The sequence below is a fragment of the Triturus cristatus genome, chromosome 11 (assembly GCF_964204655.1).
Source record: "Triturus cristatus chromosome 11, aTriCri1.1, whole genome shotgun sequence".
Classification (NCBI taxonomy): domain Eukaryota; kingdom Metazoa; phylum Chordata; class Amphibia; order Caudata; family Salamandridae; genus Triturus; species Triturus cristatus.
Genome location: NC_140594.1, coordinates 116394075 through 116406673, shown reverse-complemented (window position 1 = coordinate 116406673; position 12599 = coordinate 116394075). Strand labels below are relative to the sequence as shown.

General features: G+C 49.2%; 1 protein-coding gene and 1 long non-coding RNA gene across 3 annotated transcripts in view; both read left to right on the top strand.

Annotated features, from left to right (window-relative positions):
• ADORA2A (adenosine A2a receptor) overlaps window positions 1-6079 on the top strand; it is a 178540-nt gene extending 172461 nt beyond the window's left edge. For both annotated transcript variants that reach the window (XM_085633574.1, XM_085633576.1), the window contains exon 4: window positions 3696-6079. In XM_085633574.1, coding sequence (XP_085489700.1) covers window positions 3696-4611 — 916 coding nt within the window. In that variant the 3' untranslated portion in view covers window positions 4612-6079. The remainder of the gene's footprint in view (window positions 1-3695) is intronic.
• Window positions 6080-6126: 47 nt separating this feature from the next.
• On the top strand, window positions 6127-10373 carry LOC146783456 (uncharacterized). Its single transcript, XR_014970489.1, has 2 exons — window positions 6127-8456; window positions 8839-10373. It is a non-coding gene; the product is annotated as an uncharacterized LOC146783456 (long non-coding RNA).
• The last annotated feature ends 2226 nt before the right edge of the window (window positions 10374-12599 follow it).

Genomic DNA, 12599 nt, shown 5'->3' with positions numbered 1-12599 from the left:
AGGAGTGCTTGTGTTTTTCCCCTGTGCCACAGTCTGTTATTATTCACCCCCACCCACCCACTCCATTTCATAAACTCTCCCACCCACCTCTGACCCACACAACCCACCCACCCTCGTTCGTGTTGTGCCTGTGAAACTAAAAGCAGTTTCAAGTGGAACAACGGGCTCCTGCAACCCTCTTGCTGGGAGCTGTTGGGTGAGTGATTCTTGTTTTATTTCTTTTACTTTTGGCATCTTTGGTGTGTTTGGCAAGCATCCCCTTTCAGGCAGCGGGGAGAGTGGGGAGGGGCAGTGCTGGTTGTGTGGTGGCTCCAGTGCTTAATTTGTAAACAAAAAAGCGTCAGGAGCTCTCTGCAACTTGCACTACCCATTGCCCCTGCCATCTCTGCCAATGACAGTACCGATACACCTAGTAAGCATCGCACTCCTACAAGTGTTACAGTTCAGACTATTACAGGCCCCCAAAGCTATAAGAATGGCTTGGGTGGCAGGTTTTTGCCATTTTTAATGTATATTGAATTAATAAACAACAGTTGTTTCCTCCTCTGTAAATTAGACAGACAGCGACACCATGTGGCAGACTCTCATAAGCGCCAATGTTGACAATTAAGTGATGGTGCTGAGCACCGGAAACCACCTGCTCAAATTAAGCACTGACTGGCTCATTTGTATACAGCAGTGAGCAGCAGCTCCTGAACTGCTTTCGAAGTTGTGTGTTTCTTTGCTACATTACTGCTGGGTTCCCACTCCGAAGCTGGCCTCTACTTCAACTGTGAATGAAAACAGATGGTCCCGGAGGTCTCTCGAGGGCTCTTAAAATGTATTGATTTCCCTGTGGAATGTCATTTTTTGCAGAAATATGATCTGCTTCGTGCCCATGTCTACCAACCCCCCACCAACCCCCTCGGCATCTGCTCAGCATCCTGTGATTCTGGGCATATCGCTTAATCTCCCCATACCTACCAACAGTGCTTGCCAGCTTGCCAACTATAACTAGTGCTCACGTAAAGCGCTCAGCTTTCAATCGAGGTTACTGTATTTAAAAACTACAGAAAACTTAACTTATATATAAAAACAGAGCCTTAACATAAGGAAAGACAAATAGATACCTATTTTTTGGCTGAGTTTTACAAAGTGAAACCAGAAAACCTGGATAAATCACAGCTTCCCCAATTAAAATGTGTGCTTGGCCAAACATTTTCAAAGCGTTTTTTCTTCATTCGCATGCGTGAATGCACTTTCAAATATGTGACTTCAGAATACCAGCTGATCAAAGTGATCACTTTTAATAAGTACTTGTCAGGGCAGTATTGTAATGTGCCTTATTAATGTCAAGGCTCATCTACACTCGACGGACTGTTCTGCCCTCTCATCAGAGTTTAGGTGAGTGAGTTGAGGGTACCAAGGTGTGTATGTCATAAGCAAACTGCCAGCAGCAAGTGCTGGGGAAGGAAGGGAAGCTCTCAGTTTGGCTCAGTGACGAGGCTTGCTTTAGCTAAGGACTGGGCTGGCGGCTTCAAACGCCCGGCAGGGAGCCTAGGCTGCTGGTCACGCAGCAGCACTGCCTTCTCTTCTTCCTGTGTGCCAGTGAGCTGTTTGCCCTCAGTGTTTATAGTAATTCAGAGGCAAGCTGAGAAAAGAAATGCCTCTTTTCCTATTCCCGAACTCCATGCAAATTACAATGGCTTCTAGCAAAAGTAGTATTAATGTGCAAAGCATTTGAGCTTCTTGCCACCCTATTTGATCAGAGTATCCAAGTTAAGTCACTGCATTGTTTCATGCCTGCTGCATTTTTTTTTTACTTCCTGTAAGTGCTGTACATGTCTAGGCAAGTAAATTGTACATTCCACATAGTAAAAACAAAGACACTTTTGTGAATTTTGAAGAAACCTTTCATATTTCATGTGGTGTGTGCTGTATGATTTACATCAAAAATATTTTTAGGGCTCGGCTGGTTCACAGGCTCTGAGATCCCAGCTGCCTTCCACCCCCTCCCCTGATGTGTGGCGTGACTTGCCCCCCTCCATTATGTTGCTTGTTTACCTTCTCCCCAGTTGCCCTCCACTCAATACTATGTTGCCGCTTGACTCACCCCCTGTTTGTTGCTTGACTCGCCCCCTCCTCTGGGTTGTGTTGCTTCACTTGCTGCTGTTCAACATGGCTAAAAGACATTGACAACGACAATAGCGCTCGGATTGCCGAGACCTATTGGCTTTGCTAATGCTTGTTTTCTTTTGGGAGGAAGATGATCTGTATTTCATATTGAGGTCTGCTTGATTGTGTAGCTACCTGTGTAACTATTGTTACCAGTTCCTTCAAATACACATAAATTGGGTTTTAGCTCCACCCAGAGAAGTATTTCTCTTTCACTGTCTGCTATTGGCTGTCAAAGTGCATCTTTCCTTTCTCTATGGAGTGTTTGCATTGCAATGCATGATGCACCACGTCTGTATATACGTGTACGGTATTCCTTTAGCACAAACCTAGTCAAAGGCGGCAGAGTGCTATACAGGTTTATAAGCATGGATGCAGTCAACACTTGATAGGAGAGGTTGCTGGTGTGTGGATTGTTACTGCATTGTGACGTAGTGTCCTTTAAAGAGAGGTGTCGCCAACTCCTTCCTTAATTAGAGCAGTGTGGGTACATGGGGATGTTGTTCCAGATCCTGGGTACATAGATGGAAACAGCCTCCTGCTTATTTATTTATTTTTTTTACACTTTTTAGTCTGCATTCTAATGGTGTCCTGGATTCAGGTGGGCCGAGAGCCACCAGCAACATCTGTAAGATAAGCGGTGGTTCTAGCCATGATGGCTTTGTAAATGATGCCGTTGAGTTTGACGATGGTGCGGGCTGGCAAGGGCTGCCAACGGAGTTCCAGCAGCTCTACACCTACATCACCTGCACTCAACACGATCACTACGCCGCCACCTGCATGCAATCCCACAAACAACCTTCTACATCACCACCGTCCACATACATCAACACCACAATTTGTACTATACCACCACCTACACTCTACCATTCCTACACGCTACACAAACACATACACCTCCAACCTACACCTTAGCTGCTACCTACGCCCCAAACCACCACCTCCATTATAAACTCTACACTCGCACATACATGCTAGAACAGGTTCAGCATTTTCAACATTGCCGACATGAACACCGTCACTCTATATTATTCGCCATACCCTCAACACCATCTACAGTAGCATCCACAGCCTACTCCTACACGTGCGTGTTTGGCTGGCGATGGTAAAATGCACCGTGGGGCAGTTGCGCTTTGGTCCTGGCAGGTTTGTTTTGAGACAGAGTGCCTGTAGTAATCGGACAGTTGTGGCATCATGGGGAAACTATTACAAAGGTTTTGCCCCTGGGTGGTTTATGATACTGGCAAGTTAATCAATCAATCAATGAATCAATTCAACGTTATTCGATCTAAAAGACAATAGACCATAAAAGTACATAGAAAATATGACACATAGCTGTAAACACTCAAGAAATTAAAAATTATTATACAATAAAACCAGTTAAAAATATATGTATAAAAAAATTACAAAGTTTAAGAACACTGGCAAGTCGCTGCAGACAAACATTGCCAAAATCAATGAAATATGTGTATAAGTAAATGGCGCCTTGGTGCCCTCTTGAAGTTTCTAGCGGGCTCTAATGTATCTTTCTGTCTTCCTAGGTACAATGGTTTGGTGACCAGCCAGCGCGCCAACGGGATCATCGCCATCTGCTGGGTGCTCTCCTTCATCATCGGCCTAACGCCCATGTTGGGCTGGCATGCCAAGATCCAGGACGCGTCCGGCGGCGGCAACTGCAGCGAGTCCATGGTGGTGTGCCTTTTCGAGAAGGTGGTGACCATGGACTACATGGTCTACTACAACTTCTTCGCCTGCGTGCTGGTCCCTCTTCTGCTCATGCTGGGCATCTACCTGAAGATCTTTATGGCCGCCCGCCGGCAGCTCAAGCAGATGGAGAACAAGATAATGCACAGTGGGCGCGCGCGGTCCACTCTCCAGAAGGAGGTGCACGCGGCCAAGTCGCTGGCCATCATAGTAGGCCTCTTCGCCGTCTGCTGGCTTCCCTTGCACATTATCAACTGCTTCACGCTCTTCTGCAAGCAGTGCCCCCGCCCTCCTGCCCTGGTCATGTATGTGGCCATCATCCTGTCCCACTTCAACTCTGTGGTCAACCCGCTGATTTACGCCTACCGCATCCGAGAGTTCCGCCTGACCTTCCGCAAGATCATCAAGCAGCACATTCTAGGGAGCAAGGAATCGTTCAGGACTAGTACGCCCAGCACGCGCGCGTCCATCCATGGCGGGGAGGATGGGACCTCAGTGAGGGACAGCGGCTACTCGTTGAACTTCTATGTCAACGGCCACGTTGGTGCCTCCATTAGGAGTGGAGGCACTCCGGACCAAACCCAAAGGAGGGGGCACCTAGAGAGGCCTCATAATGGGCTGGCAGAGGGCGTAGGGACAAACGGGCACATCGTGGAAGCTGCCCTCCGAGACGATGTTTCCGGAAGTTTGGTGCAGGGTGGTGCCACCTGCATGGAGAATGGCTCCAGTTGGCAGGCGGCAGACATTTCCTGATGACCTCAGTATCAGCCCATTGGTGCATCAGTACATCTGGTTTCTCATTGGATGCCTCGACGGAAGGCGGGGAACTTGAAGGATGGGAGTGTGGCTCCATGCCGGTCTGTCAAAAAGCAGCACACTTGGGTGCAAAAAACAGCAATGTCGTTGTTTTTCTTGGCCCCGCCACAGGGGGCAACTGCAGATACGGGGCATCAAGGGACACATTCCGCTGTCGGTCTTTTCATTCTACGTGAACTCTAAGTCCTCCTTGCCACCCACCTTCTCCCTCGGCCAGCACTGGCACCCTCGGTGGCACAGCTACGGAATGAATGCCCATGTGAAGGACTCGCAATGTCTGGCATTGCTGTGGGTGAAGAACTAAGTCTTCAGCCATTCAAGGACTGATTAAGGAGGCTGAGTACCAGAGCAGCTTGCACGTCACATGCGCTACATCTGTTCACCTCTAGGCGCTTTCATCCCGTGCAGGATACCGCTAGTTGTGAGAACAGAAGGATGTGTGTGTGGTGACGCAAATTCTGCAGCGCCTGTCATGTTGGTTTTGTTCCATGTTTTCTCTCTCGGACATGCCCCTCCCCCACTCCCTACACACACACACACACACTTCTGCACACACTTTTTCACACTTCTGCACTCCACCTGGAGACTGGTGAGAGGTAGGTCACAATATAGTGTGTCAAATGATGAGCTCAAGCAGCCAAGCTGACGGCCTAGCACTTAAATGCACCGGGGTTGCAGGTCCTTTCCGCCCCAGCTGCTGATTGGCAGTGGGCAGCCAAGAAACCCAGGGATCAACACTGAGGTTGCAATCTCAGTCGATGACGTGCCACGGAAGGCAGCATTCCGTCGATGACGTACGCAGGAGGGATGGCGTTGTGTCACGTGTCCACAGGACCAAATGACAGGCTCAGTTGGTAACATGCCAGTTCAGGTGGCGGTCTGAAATGATAAGGTGCCCGCATATGTGACAGTGAGTTAAAAGCCAGCAGAGGGGGCAGCCAGCTATGGAATATGGCGAGGGTATGCCATGCCAGCTGGTAGCGGTGTGAGTCGGGGTTATGCCAGCAGCGGCGGCAGCTCAATTCTACCACATGCCAATAGGCAGGGGTCTGAGAAGGCACTAATGCCAGCTAGAACGATAGTCACAATTGGTTTTGTGCCAACAGAGGTGTCAGTTCACCCAGGTCCGAGTTGGTCAGCGGTCAGGTGAGGCAGATTTGAGCCCCACCGCCTTTAAAACTCAGTTGTCATCCCAGGTTTACAAATACATTTGCGACAGAGGAGAAGGCAGAAATAGGGAGGGGCACATTGATAGCAGTGCCTGGACTGCTACCATGTTAGCGCCGACCCCCCTCCTCCACTGGGTGAGGCAACCCCCCTTGTTCCTGTTGTTATTTGTGGTATGTTGTGGTGACCTTTTCTGAAAGGTCACGAGGGAGGGTCCGGGAGCGCTGCAGTCGGGATGTTGGTGGGAGTGTGTGTGTGCGTGTGGGGGGGTGTGGGGGGGGGGTAATGGTGGTCCTTTTCCTTAACTTTCCGAGGTAAACAAAGCAGGGCGCCAAAGGATGGGAGTGTTGGTGGGTCAAAGGTCAGGCTAGTGTATTGATTTATTGATTGACGTTTAGGTAAATAGGGCCGTCGCCCTTCCCTGACAGCTGCTATTCCACGGATGTCACTCCCCTCTGGGGGACCACGTGCTGTCTGGAGCTCTTTCCTCACAGCCTAACGACTCCCCCCTTCCCTCTCTATTTCTCCCTCTCTTTCTCTCTCTGTGCCTTACTCACTCCAGCTCGCCATCAATGTCTCCTCGTCATCTTCTGACACGGGCTGGCACCCAGCGCAGAGACAGGGCGATCTGCGCTGATGCCAACTGTACCCATGTGCGGCTGCTTCAGCAGAAAGCGCCCACTGAGGTGCAGACCTCGGATAGCTCTGCTCTCTCTCAATGCACGCACAGAGCAGACTTCATTCTTATGGCGCTTCGACAGCGACGCTACCTCGTAACGGGTTAAATGCGCACTGCCACACGTGGCCTTGGATAACAGGTGCGCATTGCAAGCCAGGACTGTGGCCCCAGTCTGTCGGAGGGCAGCGTTCAGGCACAGTGCACAATATAATTGCAACAGGCTTCTGATAGCAGAGATGTCACTGGTGTGCACGAAAAAATAAAACCACGGGCGTTGGACAGCAGTCTTCTTCCCAAAAGAGGTATTCTAGTGCTTGGAAGCATGAGCAATGCTGGACGCCATAGGTCGAGTGAGATGGCGCTTGTACCGGCGGAAGAGCCCTCCTCGCGGTATCAGTCTGGCGCGAGTTCGCGCGTGCACCTGTCGCGTGCACCTGACGTGTTAACAGACAGGAATGAATGGCCCAGGCGGTGGCGTGAAGCGTGATACATGTTATTTCCCTCCTGTTATTAGTCTACCTGGAAGGCGCTCATTCTTTTGTTCTCGCTGGCGGTGAAGGTGCACTTATGCGTTTGAACCCGTGTGCTGTTTAGGTGTTTGCCAGTTGTAGTGTGAGATGCGTCTGCAGAGGTAGCGGCCTACCGGGACCCGAGGGTGATTTCCAGAACCGATTCTGCCCCAGTCCCGCCCGCCTTTGGGCACCTACTCAACTGCGAAACTGCCCCTTCTCGGTAACGTTTCTTGGCGCTTGGCACTTAGCTCCTCACTCGAGCACTTCCTGTTTCACTTCTAGGGGTTAAAGTGAGGCTGAGGGGTTTCCAGGAGCCCCTCTATATGACTGACCCCAAGGGTTCGCCTCCAAAGGCAGGAATGCTCTGTGTCCGGGCTGCCCCAAGGGGCCACCCGCGAGATCCGGCCAGCCTCAGCCCTGCCACGGATACTGCACTAATACTCGTACCCAGGGCGGCCCCAAAGTTATCATTTGCCACACATGCCCGATGGCAGTACTCTCGCCGGTACTGCCGTGATACTCCTCTCCAAGGGTGTCCCAAAGCCGTCATTTCCAACATCTGTCCGCTTCTGTACTCCCTTTGATACTGCTGTAATACTCTCGTCCATGGGTGTCCCCAAACTATCATTTACAACACATGCCCTGCCTCAGTACTCTCATTAATACTGCAGTAATATTCTTCCCAGGTCTGTCTCAAAGTTATCAGACATGGCCTTCCTCAGTACTATCATTGGTACTGAAATAATTGTCCCCTGGGCTCCTAAGGGATCCCTTGCACTGCAGGAATACTCGTTACCAGGCTGCCCCATCGACTTATCAGCGCTCTACCCACCTCTCCACTGTCCTTGGAGCTGCAGGAATGCTCTCTTCCAGGGCGGTCCCAAGGGCTCTTTACTCAGATCTCTGCGGTCTCACTGCTGCCCTTACTTTGCAGGGGTGCGCTCTACCAGGCTGTCACAGGGAACTTATCAAAGATCTACCCATCTCGGCACTGTCCTTGGCACTGCAGGAATACTCTCTAGCAGGGCTGACACAGATGACTCAGCAAATATCCCTCCACCTCACTGCTCTCCTTAGCACTGCAGGAATACCCTCTACCAGCCAGGGCTGACACAGGTGACTCAGCAAAGATCCCTCCACCTCACTGCTGTCCTTAGCACTGCAGGAATACCCTCTACCAGCCAGGGCTGACACAGGTGACTCAGCAAAGATCCCTCCACCTCACTGCTGTCCTTAGCACTGCAGGAATACTCTCTAGCAGGGCTGACACAGGTGACTCAGCAAAGATCCCTCCACCTCACTGCTGTCCTTAGCACTGCAGGAATACTCTCTAGCAGGGCTGACACAGGTGACTCAGCAAAGATCCCTCCACCTCACTGCTGTCCTTAGCACTGCAGGAATACTCTCTAGCAGGGCTGACACAGGTGACTGAGCAAAGATCCCTTCACCTCACTGCTCTCCTTAGCACTGCAGGAATACTCGTTACCAGGCTGCCCCATCGACTTATCAACGCTCTACCCACCTCTCCACTGTCCCTGGAGCTGCAGGAATGCTCTCTTCCAGGGCGGTCCCAAGGGTTCTTTACTCAGATCTCTGCGGTCTCACTGCTGCCCTTACTTTGCAGGGGTGCGCTCTACCAGGCTGTCACAGGGAACTTATCAAAGATCTACCCATCTCGGCACTGTCCTTGGCACTGCAGGAATACTCTCTAGCAGGGCTCACACAGGTGACTCAGCAAATATCCCTCCACCTCACTGCTCTCCTTAGCACTGCAGGAATACCGTCTACCAGCCAGGGCTGACACAGGTGACTCAGCAAAGATCCCTCCACCTCACTGCTGTCCTTAGCACTGCAGGAATACTATCTAGCAGGGCTGACACAGGTGACTCAGCAAAGTTCCCTTCACCTCACTGCTCTCCTTAGCACTGCAGGAATACTCTCTAGCAGGGCTGACACAGGTGACTCAGCAAAGATCCCTCCACCTCACTGCTCTCCTTAGCACTGCAGGAATACTCGTTACCAGGCTGCCCCATCGACTTATCAACGCTCTACCCACCTCTCCACTGTCCCTGGAGCTGCAGGAATGCTCTCTTCCAGGGCGGTCCCAAGGGTTCTTTACTCAGATCTCTGCGGTCTCACTGCTGCCCTTACTTTGCAGGGGTGCGCTCTACCAGGCTGTCACAGGGAACTTATCAAAGATCTACCCATCTCGGCACTGTCCTTGGCACTGCAGGAATACTCTCTAGCAGGGCTCACACAGGTGACTCAGCAAATATCCCTTCACCTCACTGCTCTCCTTAGCACTGCAGGAATACCGTCTACCAGCCAGGGCTGACACAGGTGACTCAGCAAAGATCCCTCCACCTCACTGCTGTCCTTAGCACTGCAGGAATACTATCTAGCAGGGCTGACACAGGTGACTCAGCAAAGTTCCCTTCACCTCACTGCTCTCCTTAGCACTGCAGGAATACTCTCTAGCAGGGCTGACACAGGTGACTCAGCAAAGATCCCTCCACCTCACTGCTCTCCTTAGCACTGCAGGAATACCCTCTACCAGCCAGGACTGACACAGGTGACTCAGCAAAGATCCCTCCACCTCACTGCTGTCCTTAGCACTGCAGGAATACCCTCTACCAGCCAGGACTGACACAGGTGACTCAGCAAAGATCGCTCCACCTCACTGCTGTCCTTTGCACTACAGGAATACTCTCTACCAGGGCCGACAAAGGCACTTATTAACTTAGGTCCCTCAAACTCACAGATGTCCTTCACACTGCAGGAATTCTCTCTGCCAGGGCTGGCACAGGTGACTCAGCAAATATCCGTCTGTTTCGTCACAGCAGGAATAATGCTGTGCTGTCTTACTTCTGTCCTTCACACTGCAGGAATTCTCTCTGCCAGGGCTGGCACAGGTGACTCAGCAAATATCCGTCTGTTTCGTCACAGCAGGAATAATGCTGTGCTGTCTTACTTCTGTCCTTCGCACTGCAGGAAAACTCTCTACCAGGGCCCCACACATGGTTGTCACAGGACAAGAATCCAGGTTTACAATCACTGACCTGCACACTGTATGTACAAAGTACTACCTTTTTAATTTAAAGTTTGTTTTTTTAAATTATAAGTTATACAGAGATTGTCTTCTATCGTTTTTACCTGTAAATAGGAGAGTCGACATGTTTCCTGTTTTTATTGGGGTGCCGGGCAACTTCTGCGCCTAATTCTCTATGAACTGAGCAAAGTATTAAAGATTGTGTTGTTTGTGAGCTGCACTGATACCGAGCCAAGGCCTTGCTAAAATGTGTTTTTTCATAACAGATATTAAAATGTATTCACAAATGAAATCCCTGGCGGCAGGCTGGCCTCATTGGGGGGAGGGAACAGACGGGTTCATTTACACCTCACCTTCTTTTTTGAGCGAGTTTCATGCCTCTGTAAGGTTGCCCGGGCGTAGCTACTATTGATGCAGCGGGTGCAGTAGCACCGGGGCCAATCGAACCATGATAATGGCTGTGTTTAACTTCCCAAACAGCAATCGAAGTGGGCATTTTCATTGCTTGCATCAGAGCCCATGGAATCTTTGCTACGCTACTGGAAGGTTGGCATGGATGAATGTGTTAATGTGTCAAGGAAGATGGGGGAACTTACCTTCATTCACAGCTGTCTCATGTCCTGGGGTCCTATGGGCATGTGCGTCAAGACGCTGAGAAGGAAGCACTTTCTAGCCAGGACCGCCTGATGGTAGCATTTCATCAAAATCACAGTGAATTTGGAAGTGATACCCAACTTTTAACTCCGGTGATGTCACAGGAAGTGACATCACAAACCCCATTACCTACTTGTCTTGTTCTTGGTATGTTTTTTAAAACCATTTTGATATTTTGAGGCAACAGCTTGTTAATAAGTCGTTCATTGATAACAAGCACAAAGAAGCAAGGGCAAAGCCCAGGGGACTGACTTTAATGTGCTGGTGCCAACAAGCACAGGCCTGAACAAATGCTATTTGCATATGTTAGCATGTTAAAGTCAAAGCTACTAGCTTTGCTAATGCTGAACACCCCAAAAGTGAGCAGCACAAGTGATTTGTACACAGGCTATTACAGGGTGTATCAACGGTGAGTTGCACAAGCCTGTAATACCACAGGCTGTTAATAGGTGTCACCAGAGTCAGCAGTACAAGGCTGCTTTACCACTAGCTGTTACTAGGTGTCACTAGAGAGACCAACACAAGCCTGCAGTACCACAAGCTGTTACTAGGCGTCCAGATAGTCAGCAGCACAAGCTGCAATACCACAAGCTGTTACTACGTGTTTAGATAGTCAGCACCACAAGCATGCAGTACCACAATGTGTTACTAGGTGTCACTAGAGAGACCAGCACAAGCCTGCAGTACCACAACCATTCTTACAAATACACCAAAACAAAATGGTTCTGCGGACCAACCCTATATTTCAACCAAAAGTAATCTCTGCCTTTCATATCAACCAATCTGTTGAGTTGCCTGTGTTCTTCCCTCAACCAGATTCTGTGGCTTATGGAGTAGCATGCTGCTCACCAAAAAAGCGCTTTAACACCGCGTATGGGGTAACAATCGCTATATATAAATATGCAAACCTCTGTCCCTCTTCTATCCCTCTGCTACCCTTCTCAGTTCAAATAACCGACTAACATATTATCCACCACTCAAATTACTTTCATATTTCACTATAATAATTCAACACTAATCCTTTAATGGGTTCCGGAGTAGCGTGCTACCCGCCAAAAAAGCACTTCAACACCCCAACAGGGGTAGAAAGCGCCATATAAATGCAAACCTTTCTTCCCTCTTCTATCCTTGCGCTATCCTTCTGAGTTCAAATAACTGACTAATATCCACCACTCAAATTACTTTCATGTTTCCCTATACTAATTCACCACTAATCCTTTATGGGTTCCGGAGTAGCGTGCTACTCGCCAAAAAAAGCGATTCAACACCCCATCAGGGGTAACAAGCGCTATATAAATGCAAACCTTTTTCCCTCTTCAATCACTCTGCTATCCTTCTGAATCCAAAAAACTGACTAACCTATCCACCACTCATATTACTTGCATATTTCACTATACTATTTCAACACTAATCTTTTTTGGGTTCCGGAGTAGCGCACTACTCACCGAAAAAGCACATCGACGCCTCGTCAGGGGCAGTAAGCGCTATATAAATGCAATTAGAAAAAATACAATACTAGGTGTTACTAGAGAGACCAGCACAAGCCTGTAGTTCAGTTCAAATCAAAGTTTATTTGGACTAAATAGTCCTTAAACATAAAACATCGTCATAAATACAGCCCCTAAAATCACACATTTTTAAATTAAAACCATAATCATAAAATTCATGTTTAAAATCATTGACACTTCCTGCGATCCATATAACATACCTCATATCATACGATAAGGCAAGCATTTCAGTACTAATCACATTTCAGGTTTTCTTTGGCTTTTTGAATGAACTTCCCCAAAGCACAAGCCTTCTCACCACAGGCTATTGCTAGGCATCACTGCAGTTCCACAGGCTATTACTAGGCATCACTGCA